The sequence below is a fragment of the Boleophthalmus pectinirostris genome, unplaced genomic scaffold, assembly GCF_026225935.1.
Source record: "Boleophthalmus pectinirostris isolate CB_2022bp ecotype Guang Dong unplaced genomic scaffold, ASM2622593v1 HiC_scaffold_10, whole genome shotgun sequence".
Classification (NCBI taxonomy): Eukaryota; Metazoa; Chordata; class Actinopteri; order Gobiiformes; family Gobiidae; genus Boleophthalmus; species Boleophthalmus pectinirostris.
The window spans coordinates 16,382,129-16,404,762 of record NW_026570971.1 but is presented as its reverse complement, the minus strand read 5'-3'; the positions used below and the strand labels follow the sequence as shown (position 1 = coordinate 16,404,762).

General features: G+C 42.3%; 1 protein-coding gene across 2 annotated transcripts; it reads right to left on the bottom strand.

The window, feature by feature from the left end:
* Window positions 1–1,114: 1,114 nt before the first annotated feature.
* Window positions 1,115–21,962, bottom strand: akt1 (v-akt murine thymoma viral oncogene homolog 1). 2 transcript variants are annotated; one of them, XM_020919344.2, is made up of 14 exons: window positions 21,730–21,962; window positions 18,732–18,900; window positions 9,904–10,032; window positions 8,594–8,705; window positions 8,206–8,332; window positions 7,648–7,779; window positions 7,494–7,559; window positions 7,182–7,250; window positions 6,956–7,081; window positions 6,079–6,207; window positions 2,918–3,132; window positions 2,349–2,436; window positions 2,104–2,206; window positions 1,115–1,689 (listed from the first exon to the last, which is right to left on the bottom strand). In XM_020919344.2, the coding sequence occupies exons 2-14, from the start codon at window positions 18,775–18,777 to the stop codon at window positions 1,610–1,612; spliced, it is 1,422 nt and encodes a 473-aa protein (XP_020775003.1). In that variant the 5' UTR covers window positions 18,778–18,900; window positions 21,730–21,962; the 3' UTR covers window positions 1,115–1,609. The 2 variants fall into 2 exon arrangements, with proteins under 2 accessions (XP_020775003.1, XP_020775004.1); XM_020919345.2 differs by having other exon boundaries at window positions 21,783–21,962.
* Window positions 21,963–22,634: the final 672 nt, after the last annotated feature.

Below are 22,634 nucleotides of genomic sequence, written 5' to 3'. Positions count from 1 at the left end.
AGTATGTTAATGAATTGAGCACTAAACACAGGTTCATTGTTAAGACACTTTATTTTTAAGAAAGAAACAGTGTACAAAGTTTATATTATTTGTTTACTAAAGCTGGTGTCCTCATACTCTGAAATATGACAGGGTAGGTACAAAAAGTTGGAATAAAAATAAGTAAAAAATGAATTTCCCTATTATCAGAAGAAGACAGCAAAGAGTGGGTGTGCATAGGAATAAGTAACAATCAGGTAAAAAACAGCTTGCAAACAAAAGTAAAAACATAAAAACCATTACATTCAATAACGTGACAATGCACTTTTCAAATTGATTATCTTTCATCTTTAAAACACTGAGGGGTTTTAAAAACCTCTTAGATTGATACACTAAAATACTAGTTTTAGTTCCCAGGAGCCTTAATTTTGCCTTAACCAACTTTAAAAAGGGGAATCATAAGTCGTATACAACTTAAATTTACATTATAAAACAAGCTAATTTAGTCAACCATGACATGCAAAATAGTCCAAATACAATCACCATAGGGCAGTAAAGTGCATATCATTGGCACAGTAAACTCATTTAGTTGATGCTGGTCTCATAAATAACACAGGAGCTCAGAAAAGGACATGGAGTCCATAAAAAGCAAATCAAAGATGCGTCTTTGTTTCTCAACATGCTGAAAGACAGTTTTCAATGTATTCCTTGATGTGTGTTTAAAGTGACCTCACTGAGGCTGCAGTAAATGCACTGGGTGGAAACCCCCAATACTAGATTGAAGAACATCCCAGAGGACTGAGGGCTCTGAAAGACTATTGAAAAGACTCTGGTCAGACAGTCAACCAGGCTCTGTTCACAGGCAGCACTGAGGGAACAAGGCATCAAGAAATGTAAGCACTTAAAGCGATCAAGGAGCCCTTCTTGGGATGAGGGGCTTGCAAACGTAGAATCACAACTGCTGCATTCGTTGCATGCCATCATCACTTCTGAACTTTTTACACACTATAGGTTAGGCGTGTATAAAATATCGGTGTGCACTTTGTGGTTGCAGGCTCATTTTAAAAGCATTCAAGCATCCTTTCTTGAAGATGGTGTTTCCGTTTTCGGACAATCATCCATTATTACAAAAAGGTAAGTATGCAGAATCAATTACTTTATTTTTGATATGATACATTCACTTTAGAAGTCTCAAAGACTCAATTGTTCAAAAAAGGAAAATTTCACCCACTCAAACACTTCAAAATGTTTAGTCCACAAATGGCCTGTTGTTCTGTAGTCCTTGTGTTTGAAATTTGGGACTTTGTAACCCATACTTCTTACCTTTAATCTTTGACTGGAAATGATCACATTCATTATAACATATGGATACCTGCTCAGGATACAGCATAACAAGCGGGAATGGAAGCTAGTGTTAAGCCTCTGTGCTCAGTCTTCAGAGCCACACGGAGAGACCACAGTTATCTTTGTTACGTTTTGCATTTCCTCCTTCGTACGAAATGCAACATGCAGACATCCAACAGCGGCATCTGCAGACAATGCTGGGAGGAGGACAGGCCCATGGTCCCAGTCTTTTGAGAGTGCAGAGGAGAGAGGGGAGGTGGGACAAAAGGAATGTACGAGAGGTGCTTTAGGCCGTCCCACTGGCGGAGTAGGAGAAATGGGGGAAATGTGGTCTTCGCTCACTGTCAAAGGATTCCATACAGTCATCTGGAAATCAGTAAAGAATATCAGTTTAGTTAAGAATAAGTTTAGTTTTATCAATAAGTACTGTCAAAGCCAATACCTGCCCTTTTTACATTATGTTGATATTTGTTTGTTATTTAGTGTTTTAGTGTGGTAGCAAAGTCACCCAACACTGTATTAAAAAGACGGTTAGGCAAAGCAGAATTCTGTACCGTTACAACAACTCCAGCCACAAAGAATAGGAAAAAAGTTTGAGCAGATTTTTATCATCATCCATAACATAATAAATGTCTTTGTCAATGGAAAACTCTGTAGGGTATTATAGTGACACTGGTTTTCCAGAAGAGGGCAGACTGTTCCCAAGAGAGCTTCCTATACTTTTTGTACCCATTTCAAACTAGCATTTAATGAGGGTAGTATATGGTTGTTTGATGCTACCTTGCCCTGGTGGGGTAATTGTGATGGTCTGCGCCGTGAACTCCTCATCAAAATATCGCGTGTCTGTCTCCGAGGTAACTTGGGGCTTAAATGGTGGGACCAGCTGTTGAGGAGAAGAAAAGTTGACATATCAACACATCAGGGCCATCCTCTGGTAGAAAATAGTCATCTGCTCTTGTTTCTTGATAGCCGCTTACATCACTAAGCTATGTGTGCTGACAGTCACAAACAATGTAGATACTCACCTTTTTTTCATATACATCTTGCCATTCAATTCCAGAAAAAAATTTATGTTGCATAATTTCCTTAGCATCTTCAGGTCCCCCACCTAACCTGGATGGACAATAGGAAAGACAACATCAGCACCCTGACAGTACTATAAAACAAACTTTATCTTTAAAAATTTCTGAAAAAGAAATGGCTACTACATTATACTAAGCCAACACCAAAATTATACTAAGCTAACACCAAAAGCTATAAAACTAAGAATAATCCATCACAAACATGTATGTAATTAATTTATAATGGTCATTAATAGTGCGTTATGTGTTACAAAAATGCAAAATCCGTCTTTGTGACGGATGCAACTATAACAATGTAAGAATGTGTGAGAAACAAGATGAATGCCAACTTTGGGGAAACAAAGGGACTGTAGGGTGATGTTAGTATGGGATAATAAAAGCTATTGTAGCTTCTGGGGAGTTTCTTTACCTTTCCCTTCCCTTACAAGACTTTCATAGAAGTAAATGTATGATTTTTTTAATGTTTTGTAAATACATAAATAACAAATTAATAAATAACAGAAGTGTCAGACCTCTGCATGGGGTCTTTCTTGAGAAGGCCAGAGAGTAGGGAGCGTGCCTCTGGGCCCAGCGTTCGAGGGAAACGGATGTCCTCCATGAGAATGAGCTCAAACAGTTTCTCGTGATCTTGGTTGTAGAAAGGCAGTCTTCCACACATCATCTCATACATTACAACTCCCAAACCCCACCAGTCGACAGCCCGGCCATAATCGTTGTCTTCTAACACCTAACCATTACGAAGAACAAAAAATTACAGATTTTTATTGTGCATTACAGGCTTCATGAGACTCTCTAATATAGGGGTCCCCAACCTGTAGCTCGGGAGCTATCAGTAACTCTCCAACCCTTTCCAAGTACTAGTAGAGATTTCTGAATTCTATGTATTGTGGATAATAAGTAAAAATTGATTAATCACCATTATGAATGTATCATTTTGATGCCTGACTTGGTGCGCCAATAAATGGATAAGGGTTTATGTTTTATAAGCATCCAGCTGTTCCCCATCTAAGGCTTGCTGTGGCTCTTATATTTACTCAGTTTCTTTGTGACTGCTGAAATTGGTAGCTCTCTGGAATTTTTTTGTAAAGGAAGCTCACTGGAGAAAAAAGGTTGGAGACCGCTGCTCTAATACATATTCTTTTGGTCCTTATTCATTTGGGCAAAGGTGGGTGAAGTTTTCAAGTGAAGGACAAAAACTGAATGCAATGCCTGTAACAAACTGAACAGTCAACCTTTGGACTTGTGGCTTTTACAACTGACATATGGCCACTTTATACAAAAAATGTTATACTAACCTTCTGGTAAATGCACCTGTACTATTGAAGACATCAAAAACCATCGAAAACTACAGCTTCTCCAACTACCAAAGTCACCTGCTCTTTCCTTTCCGGGTCTAGGCTCTGGAGGCAGCATTAGCCAACACTGACTCACAACTCACATTAGGAGCATGGATAGAGTTTCTCCTGGAGCCCTGCATATTTAATCATCTCAGAGCCAAACACACATACACAGGTCAACAAGCAGAGATATGGATAGCTAAAACAAGACAATGTTAGATCACATGTTCTATATTATCTCATCTTACAAACTATCAAACACCAACACCAAATACATATGTTTAATGTGTTGTGATATGGCCTGTTTAGTTCTAAATGAGACAAACTCTTAGGATGTTGTGCTGCTGAACAGCAGAACCTGTTGCATGACTAATGTGCTGCTGAGCAGAGTTGTTCTAGGCTCTCTCGGGACATGTACTGGATTCTACCACGCCAGGCGGATGTGGAAGGTGAAATCAAGACAAGAAGTACAGTTTGTTCTTTTAAACCTCACACAGAGTCGTATTCAGCAATTCAGATGTAGAATTAAGACTTGAGTAAAATGAGCATATGGATTAATTAGAATTACATATGGACAAAAGTTCAAAGGCCAAAAAAGAGGGTCTGGTGTCCATAAAAGGAACAAAAACTTTACGCACACGAGTGGGCATGCTGCCTGGTGCTGCGGTGAGTCTGAGCATCAAGGAGGACTCAGAGGGCAGGGGGAGTAACGTGAAGCCCATTTGGGGCTAGGATTACTGGGCCGTCTCTATTTCCAGCGCTGCTGTCGTGTGATTCACACCGTGCGACAGCTGGGCCTGCAGCTGCCCCATATAAGTAGAAGAGCAGCACAGCTGTGAAGCTGCCAGGAGCACAGGAGCCAAGCTCATCCCTCATATACGTAACCAGGACTGCCTGCTCGGGCCCCAGTCTCAAACTAATACTGTTACACTGCCCCTAAGGAGCGCACATAGGGGGAGGAGAGAGCAAGACCAGGCACTTGCTGCTGCTCTGTGGCTATAGCTTGTGCACTGCATTTTTGTTGCCAACAAACGTGATTAACATCAGCCAATTTTCCTACAAGGTTAAGATTTTTAGATTTGTTTAATTTCAGAAGTTAGATTACTCCTATCCACATGATTTTCAAAAAAGGTATTCCCCAACACCCAATTCCTCCAAACAATAATATTTTTGCACTTGCAAGTACTTCATAAAAGTGACAATGTGAATTTGTCCCATTAGTCCAAAGGGTAAATGGTGGAGTTTTGCAGATTCTGCCCCCCTCCTTCTCTTACCCCTGCACTGGGTGGAATATTCCCAGACGTTACAGCATTCCTGTGCAGCACACACAACAAGGTCATTGTTTACTGCAGAACAACCTGTAACACTGCCTGGCCTGCCCTCCATAGAGACGCTTGCCAGCGACCCTGTTGCCATGGAAATGCCCCCTGATGTCTCCCTGCTCTCTGCTGCTGAGGCCAGAGCTGTCAGAGACTGTGCTGCTTTGTGGAGAGCGCAGACAGAGAATAGACAGGTGGACTGTGGGGAATTTTAAACATGGTTTAGAGAAAGAGAGTTAGTGTTGTCCAGGTGATTGGACACAAATTGGTATAGACCTTTGGGTTTAGCCTTAATGTAAAGACTTTAAATTGGCTAATAAAAGTTTAGGTATGTTTCTCCAAGAGGCTTGTGATACCCAGATCACACCTGTTGCAAAGCATGCACTACACACATGCCACAGTTGCGCACCAGCTTGGCTGTGACTCTAAACAGCTGTAATAAACATGGATTTTCCAGTGCCGGAAGCTCACGTTTCATGAAGTGTTGTAAGCAAATCACCTCCTCCTTCACTAAACAGAAAATACCAAACGGAGACTAAAAAAAACTGAACAGCAACTGTGTCAACTTCTTCCGGTAAACATTTTTATGGTGACTGACAAGGGGCTACTGCAAACAAATTCACTCACACACTGGCCTACAATACAGTATCGTGTTACTCAGCTCCTCTCTGACACTCGTCATACCTGCACGCTACTGGGTGTTACCACACCCCTCCCTACACAGCAAATATGAGAGGGCCGCCCTGGGCATACAGCATTCACTGCCTCTTAAACTTCAGCTGGAGATTAGAAAAGCATCCAGAAACAGCTGCCATCTCTTCAACACGCTTCCCATTCACTGATGTCCAACAACACACATGGAGTTTGGTTTAACTAGTTTACCCTAAACATTGTAATGGTACACCTAAAACTTTATACTTTATATATTTTTTTTAACTTAAAAAAATATATATGGCAATAGCCTATGGATACTTTTAAACAATTTAGTGCTTTGACATATTAGAAAATGCAAGTCACCTCAGGCGCTAGGTATTCTGGTGTCCCACAGAAAGTTTTCATAGTGGCGCCATCTTTGATGCCCTCTTTACACAAGCCAAAGTCTGTGATCTTTATGTGTCCATCTTTGTCCAGCATAAGGTTTTCCAGCTGCAAGAAGGTAATACAATGAATACAGATGAGAATAATGTAAAAGGAGAATAACATAAGGCAGGATGTGCAAAAACAAGGTGACAAAAAAAAAAAAAAAAATTGTGAAAAACTGTAATGCAAGTGTGATCAATAACCTACTGAGCAGTGTCATAGTTTCTTGTCATGACATATGTCAAGGCCTTTCATACTACTATGTGCTTTAATCTGTGCATCTTCTCACTTAAAGTCACCTGGCAGCTGTAGCTCACACGTGGCCAGCATTGGCTGTCCAGAGTCAGCACATCCTCCAATCCTGCTACCCTGGCATTTTCTGGAGAACCCTAGCAGGCAGGGAGCCTGCCTCGTAAACCCAGGGGAAGTAAGGTGAGGGGGAGGGGGAGAATGGGGAGAATGGGGGAGAGAGTTGTGCTGACCTGGCTGCTATAATTTTATAAAGTGGAAGTTCCAGGGCTACAGATGTGTGAACACAAAAATAATGTAAAACACAAATTCTCCTCATGAGCCTTCAGAGCTAAGCAAGCTCACTGTATCAGCTGTATCAAACATAGCATACTTCTTCATTACCAGAATAAAGCTAATAGTATTAAACTTGACTTCATTAGTGTTTAGCTGTGTCAAGAGTCTTGTTTGTAGCTGCAATACACCCTGGACACTGGCATGGCTATGGATGGAGGAAGACCTATTTATACCTAGCCTAGTGGGAAATGACAGAGTTTGGGGAGGGAACACAGAGTCAAGGCTTTACCTTTAGATCTCGATAGACTACGTTCCTCTCAGAATGCAGGTAGTCCAATGCTGACACTATTTCTGCACCATAGAACCGTGCTCGCTCCTCTGAGAAAACCCGGTCTCTTGACAGATGAAAGAAAAGCTGAAAGAGATAGAAGAAAGGGATGTATAAATGGGGTATAATGGATATAATAATGAAAATGTTTAAACCACTGTATGATTTAGGGCTCAGCCTGGCATACCTCACCCCCATTTGCATACTCCATCACAAAGCACAATCGGTCATGTGTCTGAAAAGAGTATTTCAAGCCCTACAAAGCAAGAACAAGAATAATCACAGCAGAACATAGCTGATTTTGAAACTTTATCAATTTATATAAATTTCATTAAATGTATTTCTATTTGTAGTATATCTTTGTATTGGTTTGGATAACAGTGATCCTGGTGACAACATTGGTCACTCTCCACCTTATCGTTGTGAAGCTTTTCAATACACTTTGAATGGAAGGAAGTTTTTGTTTCAGTGGGTTTTAAGTATATAAGGGGCTCCTTACTGTCAAGAACGGATGCTTTGAATTCTGGAGGACTCTGTTCTCAGTGAGTGTATGTGCTACTTCATCCTTGAAAAAGAAGAACAGAGACGATGAATGCTTGTGCATTTCCCAAACCATTTAGGTGGAATGTATTTACTCCTTAACAACCACTCACTTTAGCTACGATCACCTCCTTCTTCAGGATCTTCATAGCATAGTAGCGTCCTGTGGCCTTCTCCTTTACTAAGATAACTTTGCCAAAAGTGCCTTTTCCCAGGAGTTTGAGGTATTCAAAGTCATGCATAGTCTGTCAAAGGAAAAGTAAACAAGAAAGAAAAAGAAAGAAAAATAGATACATTACCAAATTGCACTAAACCAAGGATACCATCACACTAACAACACAGAAGCATTTCATCCTCTTTGCAATTTCCACTCCTGTAATGGTCTGGCCTATATGTGTCGGAGTTAACCCTTGAACCCACTTCTAAACAGAACGTTGGAAATGGTTATGTGGATGACATCCAATCCAGTGACCTTGGATCTTTAAGTCATGACATATGTGGGGGTTGTGAAATCTTAAAGGACATGCTATCTGGTGCTAAGCTACAGAAGACAGAAAGGTGGTTTCAAAAACCATGTGTTAAGCACTTTGAAACAAATTTAAACTTTAGTAAAAGACACAATTAAACATTAAATAAGCAGCAATTGCAGCAACAGAGAAATATAGCTGTACCACTTTGTGTCTTGGTTTGGTCAGGTATACTTCCATGTCCATGGGGTCGGGAGATGAGTCCATCATCTCCTCCTCTTGTTTCTGCAGGCCCTCAGCCACTGCCTGAATGGCTTTAGTCCATTCTTCCCTGAAGGGGGCACAGGCAGCAAAGAGATTACATCAGCCCATTTACCACCATGCAAGCCCAGCAGTCCAATCACGTAATTGTCTGCTTATCAACAGGAAGGCAATTTCAAGTGTGAGCTCTGCCAATAGTCAGGACCACTTCTGCAGAAGGTGCATAATAACTAAATGTATATGTTGGTAAAGGTGTAAATGCACATCTGCATAGCTAAATGTGTTGTGCTTTACTGCTCTCTGAGCTGTGATGGGTGAGGGTCTTTCTTGCCTCTCCTCAGGGGTCTCCACATGGAAGGTGCGCTCGATGACAGTGGTCCACTGCAGGCAGCGGATGATAAATGTGTTGGGCTTGGGCCGTTCTGTCTTCATCAGCTGGCATTCTGACCACAGCCAGGGAGACAGCGGTGCAGAGGAGGGCCAGAGTGGGAGGCACAGGAAAAAAAACAGACACAGTTATAGCAATTTATCTTTATCGCCACCCGAACCCTGAGTGCTGGACTATTTGGACAAGAACAGGTGCACTCATGAAAGAAAACGTCTCTGAACTTCAACTCATCAATTTTAAACAACTATAATTCACAATTAAAACATATTATATTAAATTTAATTTAATTTACAGCCTTAAAACAATGCTTCTTTGAGTTCCCCTTTAGATACTTGAGCGACAAATAATGTCATGTAAGCACTTTGATAACAATCACTCACATTACTTTAATAAGAGCTATAAGAGGCCTTGATTTCCATCTGCACTTTCCTCATATTAACATCTGTTCGCAAATGAAACATGTCAGCAAATATGTCAAAAAGTGACACAAAGTGCCCTCTGTCTGATAGATGGACGACAGGGGCGTGGACCACCACTGAGATCCAACATGGCTCCATCAGGCCGAGTGTGTAATCCAGCTGCAGTCGCCCTGTCAGCAGCGCCGCACCATGTGTCCCCTGAGCTGGGGTCACAAAAACCATAGCCACCGCTGAGGAAGATGAAGCCTCGGAGCAGAGCCCAGATAAATACTTGAATTCAGGCGACTAATAGCTTCAATAACTCAAGAGTGTCGCGGAGGAAACATTTTGTTAAACAAACAGTATGCTCTCTAATTGCTGTGTTCAGTCATCTGCACAGCTTATCACAGCAACTTTCTCTGATGTGGAGATGAAGGGGCAAGCTGCTCTGGGCACTTGTGTTATTTTGTCATCATGTGTTATAATGGAGTTTAGGAAGCCACAAGCTGAGAGCGAGGATGATATTTAGGCTAGTGGAATCGAGTGCCAATCCTCTTGCAAATACACTCTTGCATATACTGGAGAAATTAAACCATGAATAGCATAAAAAAAGAAATAGTCAGAATAATATAACAATGAAAATAGTTCTGGATGTGTTCCCAAGCCTAAATATCAACAAAAAAATTAAACTAATAAATATAGTATAGTATTTTTCTATTCTGATTTCATATAAATGTCAAACCTTTTTCAGCAATAGGGTAGTTCAAAGAAAGAACACAGAAGTTATAAACCAAATACAGTTTCACGCACTGAAAGACAAAAGGGGAGAACGTGTTCCCTGAGGCAAATACTCACGTGCTACAGAGAAGTTATTTAAGGGGGTTTCCAGCTGGTCAACATCTTGTGGTCTCTCTTTGTAGCCAATGAACGTACCATCGCTCTTGAGGAGAAAATACCTCGGCCTCCAGGTCTTGATATATTCCCCTGATAAAACAGAGATTTTTAAATTAGAAAAAGCCAAACGATAGGAAAAGGGATAAAGAAGATTAATAAACACAGTCACAGTTTGTTTCATATAACAAATATTAATATACCACAGACAGAGCTTTCATTTCACTTAAATTCCTCAATCGTTATTAATATGCTCTTCAACACTGCCTAAAATGGGCATATTGTAAGTGCCTTTATTTTAATGGAGGTCAGCTGCAGGACAAATAGCATTTTGTTAAGAGCCAGGACCTTTTCCAGCTGTCTTTGCAAACGACTCTGTGGCATGTGTGAAATGGTTCGGCTGAATATCAATCAGTGGTTTATCCACCTTGAAGAATTCTTAACTTTTTTCACTAGTTCAGATTTATTCTATTGTTCACACTGGAACCATGTTAGGTAAACTCTTACGTAAATTCTTGACAACATTTTTCTAAACTTAACTTTTCCTCTTTGCTCCACAACACAACAGCCGTAAGCCTCGGCCATGCGTGTCCATCTCATTCAGTTGCATCACACAAATGAATTTCTCGTAGGGGGAGACCAAACTCAATTTATTCTAGTGATGCTTCAGGAAACGCTGGGCCAGATGTTGTGCAGTTGGCAAAAAGAGGAAAAAAAACGACATACCACAACAAGGCTGTGGTACACAATAGAGTGGCACGTGCATATTTATACAGGGGAAAAGTGCAATTTATTTTTAATTACGGTGCCGCATATTAACCCCATGCAGAGCTGGAGCAAGCTGTCCTTAATTGCTCCATTTCCTCAAACACAGAAGTGTGGCATGTGTGAGATGTGAAGGATGAAAGGGCAAGTGTGTTACAAAAACAAATGACCTTTTTCAGAATTTGTCACTTTAGTAAGACAGGAGGAAGTTGATATTTCTGAGCAATGGCATTAGCTGCTAATAGGACATGTTCCATATGGGTAAACGGAAGATAGCATTTTTTGACAAGGCTGACATTAAATGGCAACATAAGTCCCCCTCTGTCACAGACTTCCATAAAACTCCAAAGCCGCTAAACCCAAAACAAACATTCAACTGTTAAAACACCTGATTCGCTACAACTGGCAAAGAGGTGGCACCAATTACCACAGTGGAGTTAACATCTGCAGCAAATGCTACAAACTTCAGTCTTAATAAACAGCAGATGTCCAATCCGGTATTGCATTTGTCATTGTGTCGTAGAAAATTTTTCATTTACTTTGTGCAGCGTAAGTGTTTTCATGCACAGCTCATATTTAAATTAGATCAACTTTTGACAGACTTCATTGCCAGCACAGACATCACTCCATGGATGTATAATTGATAAACATGGGAGAAATGATAAACACAGTAGAAATGTGCTGGAGTTCCCTCATACACCTTCACTATTACCATAATGAGTCATTTGTCTATTGTAGACAACAATCAATTTTCAAATCCCTTTTTGCATGTGCACTTCTCTCTGGGGAAGCAACATGTGCACTGCCATTTATCACAAACACCACACTTCCTACAGCGATGCTTCAGCAAAAACAATAGATACAGTAATTATAAAATAGAGTAATCCTCAAATCAGGAATCAAATAAAATCCCATGCTAGATATTGTGATATAACAAGTCCTCTCTCCAGAGCTCTGTTGTTGTCAGCTGAGCCCCAGCTGTTGGCTCGCAATGGTCAAGTTCTGTCTGACCCACATCCCCTCAGTAATAAGGCAAGCGGGTCCGCACTAAAGACATGTGTGACCAGTACACACATGAGATAACGAGCCTCCAACCTGACAATGGCACAGTCGACTTGGAAGAAATGCTCAAACAACTTCAATAATATTACTGTAAATTTGAGATACTAATTGATCCAAGAATTAATCCAACATTAGGGCTTCAACAACTACTCTATAACTTATTATAATATTCTACTGTATACATTTAGTAAAAGATTAAACCGGATAGGTAAAATTAATACAAATTATAAAATTATAAAATGATCATAATCATGTAAACCGTAATGCACATCATCTAAAATAAAAGGAAGACAGTATTGCATAAAATAAAAATAAAAAAGATAATTGTTAATAAACCACACTATAATGTTAAATGTATATGATGTATATGATGAATTTCACTGTCACCGTGCCCGACCGTCTGTGTTTGTTTGAGTCTTTCTACATTCTAACTACTCAATCAATCCAAATCTTCTGAATCTATAAGTTTGTTTTTGTACGACCCTATGCCCTCTCTAGACAGCAGAATCCCAAGACTTCCTCCTCTGTGACCACAGGCTGGTCATGTGACTGCAGTGGAAGCAGCATATCCGCTTGTCTGTGCAGTGCCTCAGCCCCCACAAACAGTCTGCTCTGAGGACATAAACAACAATGATGACCCTTGTCAGCTTCCTATTTACACCCATTTCCTCTTCTTCTGCCTTTATTCAGTTCTACTTTTCACACAGGCCTTTACAAACGCACACTCATGCAACTGCAAAGTGAAAAGCAATTTTAGGAAATGAGCAGACGTGGATGAAAGTAAAAATGTTTTATTAAAAACATTCACTAGAAAGTATGACATCATTTTTATGACCAATTAATAAAAGATAAACTGCATGCCATTATTATTTATTAACTCAGTCACATGTTTGATCATCGCACCACACCACAAAAGGTATGAGATTTCCGCTTCCACGGCAATAAAAAAAAAATAAAAATACTATAATCATTTTAGGACTGCTGACAGAGGACAATGGTTTCAAACAAAGACAGACCGTTTTTTTTTAATATCACATCTTTCCGATAAACTATTACAACCTTTTGATGTCAAGTTCATCATAACAGGAAACATGGCAAACAGACTGACCACAACCTAGATAGCATTAGACTTTACTGTAAGTGTTACTACATATACACTATAAGGAAGTAAACGATCTGCACTTGAGAGTGAACACAACTCTGAAGTGAAGGGTGACATCAGTGGCCAACTCAACGAAAGCAGCAAATGGGCCTCGAAGACGCATCTGACACCTCATGAGAAATGGGAGAACCGGGGGGGATGAGAAAGCTACACAGTATGCAAAGAGCAGTGCTAGTGAGACAGATCACTACATATGCTGCCCACATATGTAGGAGTGCCACTCGCGGGGAGAGGCTCAAGTGGAGTGTGCCTGAGCCATGCGTACAGTTATGTGCATGGGAGGAGCTGTCAGGGTCTGATAGAGTGTCTTTACATGACAAGCAGCTGCTAAGGCCTGGGATGTGCGCTGGGCAAAGTGGAAAATAATGAACAGAGAGCTGGTGCCAAACACAACAGAATTCATCTTTATTTACCAACTGCTGCATGGCCTCGCATGTGGACAGCTCCAGAACGCCACCGCCACACCCTTTCTACTGTTAGCACTTAGCACACACATAAACAGGTGCATGGGTAAAAACAGGTCTGGCCACAGCATCAACACCACTCACGGACTCTTAAGACTTAATCAGAACTTTTTAATGAAGTTGCATTTCAAGTTCAACACTCCTTGTAAGTCAGTGTGACTACATAAGAGTATATCCATGAGAGACTGAAAGAGTTAGACCACTGTAAAGAGTTGATGATGGAGGTTAGTGTCTGTTTCCGGTGGCATCCTGTTTCTACATGAGAACAAAAGGAATGTTGAGATCCCAGCTGCTGCGCTGTTTTGGCCTTTAATAAGATGCTTCATGTAGCATTCAGCCACCCCCCCAAAAGGACAAGCCACACAGTCCAAACAATGGTACGACACGAACAGTGATGTGCCCTTTTTAGATGAATGATCCTTTCAGTGTTTTCTGCAGTTACTGAAGTTCGGTTTCTGAAGTTACATAAACAGACAACGTAGTGAATCCAGCACAGCAGAGCAGGGGATCTAAAAGACACAGAGTGGGTTTGTGCCCACACCCAGAGGCTGGACTTCCTGGTGAGGCTGCTGTTGGTGTTGTCCATTCAGAGCTGGGGATGAGAGGAAGGCAGCCAGTGGTAAGTGCATGAACTGTGTGAGTACTGAGAATCGGATGAGGATGAGGGGGGCTCGGCGGAGGTTGAGGATTAGGGAATTAGAACTCCAAAGCGAGGGAGGGGAGGTGGGGGGCACTTCTTTTGTTGGTTTTTCCTCAGCCGCCCCCGCCATCCCCTCAGCTCTTTTTCTGCCTGCTTCTGCCTGTAGGCTGCAGCTGCGGCTGCCACCCTGCGCCCTGCATCCCAATGAGCCGCGGGTCACCCTGCTCCAGAGGAGATGGGACTCCCTGATGCTGGGAGCCCCATAAGTGCAAATATCGCCCTTCAATAATTCTATCCTATGGGTCTGACAGCAAACACTGAGCCACATGTGATCAAGAGCGTTCTTGAAAGTCTGAATGTTGGACCGTGTCTTTATTAAGACTTCCTGCTTCCCTGCTCTGTTAAGCCACTGTGTACAGCTGGACTCAGGCTCCGGCTGCCAGCTCTTGAGCAGCAGCACCAACAAACTGTGGGGAACCCTGGCCTCCATCACTTCCCCTCATCCCTCTTCTGTGTGCTGCTGTTGCTATCCCAGCAGGAAGAAAAGCAGGAGAGCAGGGGGGCACGATGGAGCCTGCCCCTCTTTCTCACGCTAGTAGAAAGCCCTCACTTCTTCTCTGGGGTGAGTGACACCTGCTGATTACCATAGAGACACTGTGGGAAGTTCCCCCTGCCACAGGGCAGAGATTTGCCCCTCGCTCTGGGCAAACAAGCGGTCCATGGATTAGTTAACTGCATTAGTGTGTGGCAAACAAATAAACACACAGCATTTAGAGCACATTAGATAGATGTGTAATGTAGGTGGAACAGTCACAGACCAGCAGAAAGAGGAAGTGTGTGTCTGAAACAAGCACAATGCAGATGTTTTAAACTCAGTTTTAAAAATAAATCAGACGTCTCCAGAAAACTATTTGAAATATGCCCATCACTGTCAGCTGCAGAGGATGTAATGCATATGTGAGTCTAGGATCCACTCGGGAGCGGACAGCTGAGCATCCCTTTTATCTGCCTGTGCTCTCCCTAAACTGGACAGAGGTACCAGTGTGATTGATGTTTAGTCACTAGGAGCTTTTCGCCAGGCCACAGCCGCTTCCGCCATGTGCCTTATTTGTCAGCAGCGCTTTTATCCAGGCAACTGGGGGCTGTGCTGTAAAAATGGAGCACTGTGGATGGCTGAGCATACCCTGACAAAGGAATCCACGCAGAGGGGAAAGAGAAGGTGAATGTGATATGGTATTAATTCAGAGACATGAAAATGACAGAGACACAGTTGCCATGAGCAGGCGGACTCTGCACACCAAAGTAAGCACACAGCAGGCAAGGGCCGCCTCCTGGTCCTGCCACCACACCAACCGGCCCGGCTGCCGACAGCTGCATCGCACTCATTTACTTCTCTCCAGCACATTTAGCACAAGGACTGCATCCTATTACCCAGAGCAGGGGGTCGAGGCTGAGGGCCAGACGCCCAGCCAGAGCCCTGGTCTCCTGATGTGAGGCCCTCTGCTGCTGGACCCTGCTACAGAGGCCCAGGCCCTGATCAGTCTGCCATTTAAAATTTCACTGATGAGGTTCAGTTATTCACAGTGTAAGTATTTCATCCCAAACCATTAGTTCTCTCACTCCAAAGCACAGCATCAAACCTTCTAGGAACTACAATTCTGTACATGTGCACATGTGTTTGTCAGCCATCGCTGGAAATAATTATTAGGAGTTTTAACTTTTACTTATATGTTGTAATAGTTAACCACTCTTGAGCATACTGTTGCTTGTGCAAAGTACAGACGCCATGACTGATGGCACCACTGTAGCTACATTACGTTTCCAGATGAAATGAAAACTCAAGAGAAAATGCAAAATGATCCACTCTTTTAGGGTTTAAACGTTTACTAAAATGTGACCAGATCACCACAATATCACTGGTGTAAACTTCTGTAAGAGTTTTTATTCTCACATGCACTTTCCTGGACCACCAACGCTCTGGCTCTGAGGGTGTCCTTCAGCACATGACTGCTGCAGGAGCCAATCAGCTGATGAGCTGCAAAGCCGAGGCTGTAGAGGCCGACAGGGTCACTGAGCAATGTTCTGGGAACATCACAAAGACACTGCACACTTCTGTGTCTCCCTCCTCTCTCTCTGTGCCTGTCCCTCCACATTTCCCTCGCTATCTGTACCGATGTTCAAACCGCTCACCCCTCCTCTCACGCGGTGGAGCCAGCTGAGCGTGCTACCAATTCCAACAGTTGTTGTGGCCTTCGTTAGCCTAACGAGGGGGCTGGCTCTTTATACTTGTCAGGGAGCAAATGAGTCAAACAAACAGGGGCCAGAGATGAGGGGAGGACAAGCAAGCGCTGTTCTGTCGAGCTTCACTGGGTTCTTGGCTGCAGCCAGCACATCCCTGGAAACTAGGAACCCACAATCTGCCTCTTTGATGTCCGATGATGCTCTGGCTTTGAAGGAAACTTTGGAAAAACACACTTGTGAAAAGAAATAACATGGTTCTGGGTCTGTGAGGCAACTAGAGGCACAGACATATTGGAAGTGTGTGGGTGTACAATGTAAAAGAGCTAAAAGGGAGATACCATTTGGGGACACATAACAACTGGTTATGATAGAAACAACAAAGTTACAGTGTTCTTGCGAGCCTGTACTTGTGATGTGGTCGGCACAGAAGGCACTGGGCAGTGTCCTGTGGGCGGGGCAATGTCTAAACATGCTGTTGATACACACTTCTGCATATGCATGTCCAGCCGCACAAGCAGACCTGCATAATCCTACTTGACTGCTTTGACTTGGAGTTCTGAAGTGTCCTTCATGAACAGATAACAACATATCATCCAAGGCACACAATCTAGGCGCTGTAGAAAGTCTGAAGGTGTGTCCTTCAGAATGAGCTCATGTCAGTGTCTGGGACACACGTACGGAGCACTTCAAGGCTGAGAATCTGCAGCTCTAATAACAGGGTACACAACTGTACTCAGTGCACTCTCCTTTTCTTACAGGCACAAGATTGAAAAAAAAGATGAATCTCTGAAAAATCAAACAAGAATACTGATATAGACTAAAAATACCACTTATACAAACACTTATGCACAGAAGATTTAAAAAAACATTTTCATTTTTCATTTGTAAAAAATGGCTGCACCCCTATGCTACCATACACAATCCTACACAAACCTACACAACCCAATGCGACCATATGTAGACCTACCTTTATCCCCCCCCCTTTTTTTTTTTTAAGTAAAAGTTTATGATGACAGAAAACTATAGTAACACTGTTTAAAGTTCTTAATGTCTATTTTCTCTTCATAAATACAGTATATTATAGATCAGACATGTTAGTATGCCCAATATTATCAATTTAAGGGTCAGTGAGTTATGTTTTGTCAAACAGTGCTAAAGCAAAGAATGTCTTTTTGATCTTGTGTAGGAGGAGCATTGATGGTCATTTTAGAAAACAATTAAATTAGTATTTTGGAGCACACATGGGAGTAATGAGGATGCTGTACACTTGGAGCCGGTCATTATTATGCCCACTAAGTGATGTGAGTCACTTGGGTGGCGCCACCACACAAAACGCAGGAGTGAAGGTGCACCCAGGGCAGATCCAGGCTGAGCGGGGGTCTGCCCTTTGGATGGACAGCCGGACAGAGCCACAGGCGGCAGGCTTCTGTGCTGTGGCGATAGGGCACCAGCCCAGTGACAGTGACGAGACCTCCCATAAGACTGAGGACACCTCAGAGGACACAGCTCCTGAAGGCCTGTTTGTTTGGGGTTACTGAGCAACAGCTCAATAGATGTCAAGACTACAACTACAGTGCACTTCAAAATCATTTCATTTAATTTCTGCTTGCATCTTCATCTTTGCCTTAAATTGTACACTCTCACTAAATTAGAACATAAAACTAATGCTAGTAACATACATCTGATCTATCTGAAAAATATGTCTTTCCAAAAATGACATGGATCATATGCTGTGTTTTAAGGTTATAAGCATTATAATAAGGTAATAAACATCAATTTCACCAAAATCAATTTAACCACTAAAATTCTACTGTTCAAGAGTGATATTCTTTAAGAAGCAGGGTGTGTCAGCTGATCCTAATGACTGTGAGCCTTCTCTCTGAACAGCAGCCTGTTGTGCTGTGAGCGCCATATATTTCATGCAGGAGGAATTCACTTCAGTGACCTGCTCCCATCACTGAGCCCGAGTTTCCATTCTTCAGAAAGGCCCGCTTCCCTGGCACACATCCCTATGAACAGTTTTGGCCCCTGGCGGTGGTAGCAGTGTGTACAGGGGGCGAGCGAGGCTGCTGCAGTTTGAAGGCACACATAAAGCTGCTAAAAGCCAGCAGGTATGTAAGGAATGCTTTTTCGTCCAAACAACAGGCTCACGCCCGACACAGCCACACCACGCCATACAACACTGCAGAGTGAGGCCCCTCCAGGACTCTGCATCTGGAGCTTTTCAATGCATTTCATATGTGCTCACTATATCTTACTGATCTGATAACATGTAATTCAGGTAAGGGTGTGCGATATGATAAAACTTGAATATGTCACATAAGGGTCCTATAAGCACTTAATATATTGCAAAAAACTGAATTCTGTCTACTTGGCATAGAAAACAAAAATATAATTTTGAAGTACAGGAGCTTTGGGTAGAATCATCTGTTAAAAAAAATAATAATAAAAAAATCACCTCTTTTATGGAGCCACCCCTCCTTGACAATCACCACATTGGTCATGTTGGTGGGCAGAGTTGAGGATCCAGGATTCCCGCTGACAGAGGCACAGCTTTGATTTCCAGGATTTCTTCACAGCCCTGTGCTGGAGCCAACGCTGTACAGCTGCCGGGTCAGTGTGGTTACCTGTAGAAAGTACAGCACGAATAAGCAATGGATCTAAATGAAATGTGACAAAAGTGAAACAAATCCCAAGGATGCTTTAAAACCCGCACTGAGTCAGTTCTGTGTGTGAGTGCTATTGATCCATATTGAACTGTTTTTTTTTCTCTTTGCTTTCTCGTTACATTTGTTATGAAACGGACCATCCTTTGAGGGCATATTTACATGCGCCCTGTAGAAGCAATTGCTGAATATATGAAATAGTTCTCAGAGTATAAATAAAACATGGAAGATGTATGGCATTTGAGTGCACTGCAAGTCATCTGATCTATACCAAATACAGTGTAACTCCATAGAAGAGCCTGCTATTCAGTATCAGCACACACTAAAACCTGCGGGCGATCATAACCCAAACACTCGACCTTTTCATTCATGCACCACTTCTTTATGACATAAAGACTGCTTTGAATGCAGAGGACAAGCAAAGGAATGATCAATTCTGATCCTTGTTCACATAAATGTCACTTACAGCAGCAGGAAACCCCTGCCTGTTGGTTCAAATCAATTAGGCCACTGCTGCCCATCGCTGTACGGCCATCATAACAGGGCTGTGTCTGCTGCCTCATCCAGCACACTGCTAGGACAACAACAGGAAGTGGATGGGACTATCGACAGCTCACAAGTCATATCAGTGGGTCCCAGGCACAAATACACATCACAAAATGCCATGTCCTGCACGGCAGATCATTTACTAAAAATCTACTACCATTTTTCTAGTGAATCAAGTTTATTATCTTTAATGGATGTGCTTGCGTCAAATCTAAGTGCACTGAGAGTCTCTGATGAGTTCTTGAAAAAACACACATTAAAGAGGGACTTAAAGATCATACAAACTGCAGGAGACCTCTGGCATTTTGAGTGTCCTCACTGACACAGGGTTACACACATAAATACACACTGGACACATCACACAAACAAACTGAGAGCACAGCACATGTAGAGCGGCTCTGGAGCCACAACAGAGCGCTGCTGTTTTAATGGCAGAGACCTGTTGCCGCTGCGGCCTGAGTGGAAGAGCTGGGCTGCTGCCAGCGCTGCAGCCACTGAATGAACCCAGTACCCTGACAGCGGGTGGGTCACATGGTCCAGCCGCCCGGCCCACTGTCACTGCCACTTCAATCATTCATCTGTGTACTGCGGCTCTGGGGCTGGTCCATTCAATGCAAATCAGCGTCATGCAGAAAAGACGCCACACATCGAGCTTGTCGCTGAGCCAGAGCCATGTGTATACAGCAGGCGGTAGAGTCAGATTCAGAGCCACATCACCAACCACTTCCTCCATCATAGATCAATATACAACTCAGCTGCTACCAGATAAGTAAACAACAGAGAGCAAAGTCAGTCCACATTATACTGTAGTAAGCTCAGGTCATGGTCATATAAGGCTCACTTCTACTGACACATACAGTCAACATTTAAACCTGTTTTCTGTTTTAATATCACAATGGAAGTAGTATGAGTATCTATGAAACTATGCCAAGTTCCCCTTTTAAGTTCCCTGAAAACACTTCACTAATGATAAGAATTCTGCTCATAGCTGTAGCTGCTCGTGTAACCTTGAAAGTTGAACAGCAATGACTCACCATGGTGTATCAAAACTGTTTAGTCAATCAACAACACATGGACATGTAGCATTATCAGCATCATTTTCACTATACGCAGATTTAGCATACACAGTTTGCATGCTCAAGTCTTCAAGAGAAAGTGTACATTAATGCAAAATGTATTTATGATGGCTGCAGTTTTATGATACGGTCATGTGACACTGAGATGATAACCTTTGAAGTACATCCTTCTCAGTGACAACATTGTTTGCATATGAATATTGGGCACAAAAATCCTTGTGTAGAGGGACACATTTTCAAACAACATTCCTTGGATTCTGGACGTAACTGGTGGCACATTTGCGTCAATGGGCCTGTGAGGGGATTGGGCAGGAGGTGGTAGTTTCTAAATAGAACAAGGAGAGCAAGCAAGTCATTACGCCAGCCTGTTGAGTCTTCTCTGGATCACATGCCAAGTCGCCTTGCATTGACACAGTAGACAAAAGTAGTCCCATGACCAAAACACATTGACACTCAAGTTTCAAACACAAAATGCCTGGAGACAAGTACTCTTTGCATCCATGTGGGTCTCTAGAAATAAGAAATGGCTCAAATCTAGTTTTTAGAGATGCAATTGCTGCAGTGTTTACAGAAGCATCCTAATTTCTGTTGCATGCCATCATGTAGGCTAGATAAACACATGAAAGTAAACTACAGATATTTCTGAAGAAAACCATAAACAGGAAGTGTAAATATAAATAAAAGTTACTAAAACAGGTATGGTGCATCATTACATTAGCATCACAGAGCCACACAAGCAAACAGGTAAGCAAAGACAACATGTTAGGCCCAAAACAATGAATGAGGTGCTTGTGGAGCTCATTTGTTTTCATTTGCAAACTGGTCATAACAGCGCGAAGATGTTTCCAGTAGAGGTGAGCTGTTTGCACCACCACGGCTGCAGATATTTTGGTCAGAGGGCTGAGTTTCCAAACTGGTCATTGTCAAAAATGAATGGTTAACATGTTGAGGAGTCAAGACACAGTTTGTTTGTGAAAAGGCTGCTATGCGCTAGGCTTTGTTACACACTTTCAATGCGCCCGTGTGGCCTGCGAAGTAACTTTTAGTGTCAAGTTCGGAAAGTACCTCATGTCAGGTTTGCATTTAGCGGCAGAAAAGGATATGGGGCCTAGCAGGGCAGCTTGGGTGAGAATAACCGCATCCCATGTTAAGTACAATGGGGACCTACCCTGTCTTAGCTGTCGATCTCTTGCAGTTTGCGGAGGAAACGCGGACGTTTACCTGGACGGGCCTTTCAATAACGTGTCCGTGTCATTATAGTGAGCTGTTTCGGCGGTGTTTTACGTAGATAAGTCCTTGAACAATCTGGACAAAAGTGCTCTCATTTACTCCGTTTCTCTCTTGCCTTTCTTCCACTACACCTCCCAAACGCGCTGTCTGCAATGCCTCTGTGGCAGCGCGTCTCTCCCGGGTCCTAGCGCCGACTCTTTATCCACGGCACAGGCGCAGCGCGGGCCCCATTGAAAAAATCCTGCAATGTGTACAACAGTGTGTACAGTGGAGCTAATCCTGCATGGCCTCACTGAACCCTGAGCTGTTTTATCTGTACCGGTGGTTTCCATAAGGGGGCTGGGGGACATGGAGAGCCCACTGTTAGGTTGTAGGTGCGCATGAGGAACATCTGATCTAAAATGGAAGTCAATATAATGTTTTCAACTTCCTGAAATAAGCCTTGATCTAGTCTATGTATTGTTTTAATAATTTCACAACAGTCTCGTTTGTGATTCTATATTCAATGTTTTCAGTGCACTCTTCTTGCTTTAAACACTTTAAACACTTTAATATCTTTAATCTGCATAAGTCTATTCTATATCTATTCACTGTTTCATGTTATGGTTGATGTGTGAGTGTATTCTGTTTGTGCTTCTGTTTTATATTGCCTCTTGGTCACGTCCTCATTGCAAATGAGGAGGTGTTCTCAATTGCCTTACCTGGTAAAATATTGAATAAATGAATAGAATAAAATAAAATATAAAAACACATAAATAAATAACACTAAAAGAGAATATTTTTTCGATTTTTTTTTCATATAAAGTGACTGTAAACTGTAGATTTTATTAATTTAATTTTATT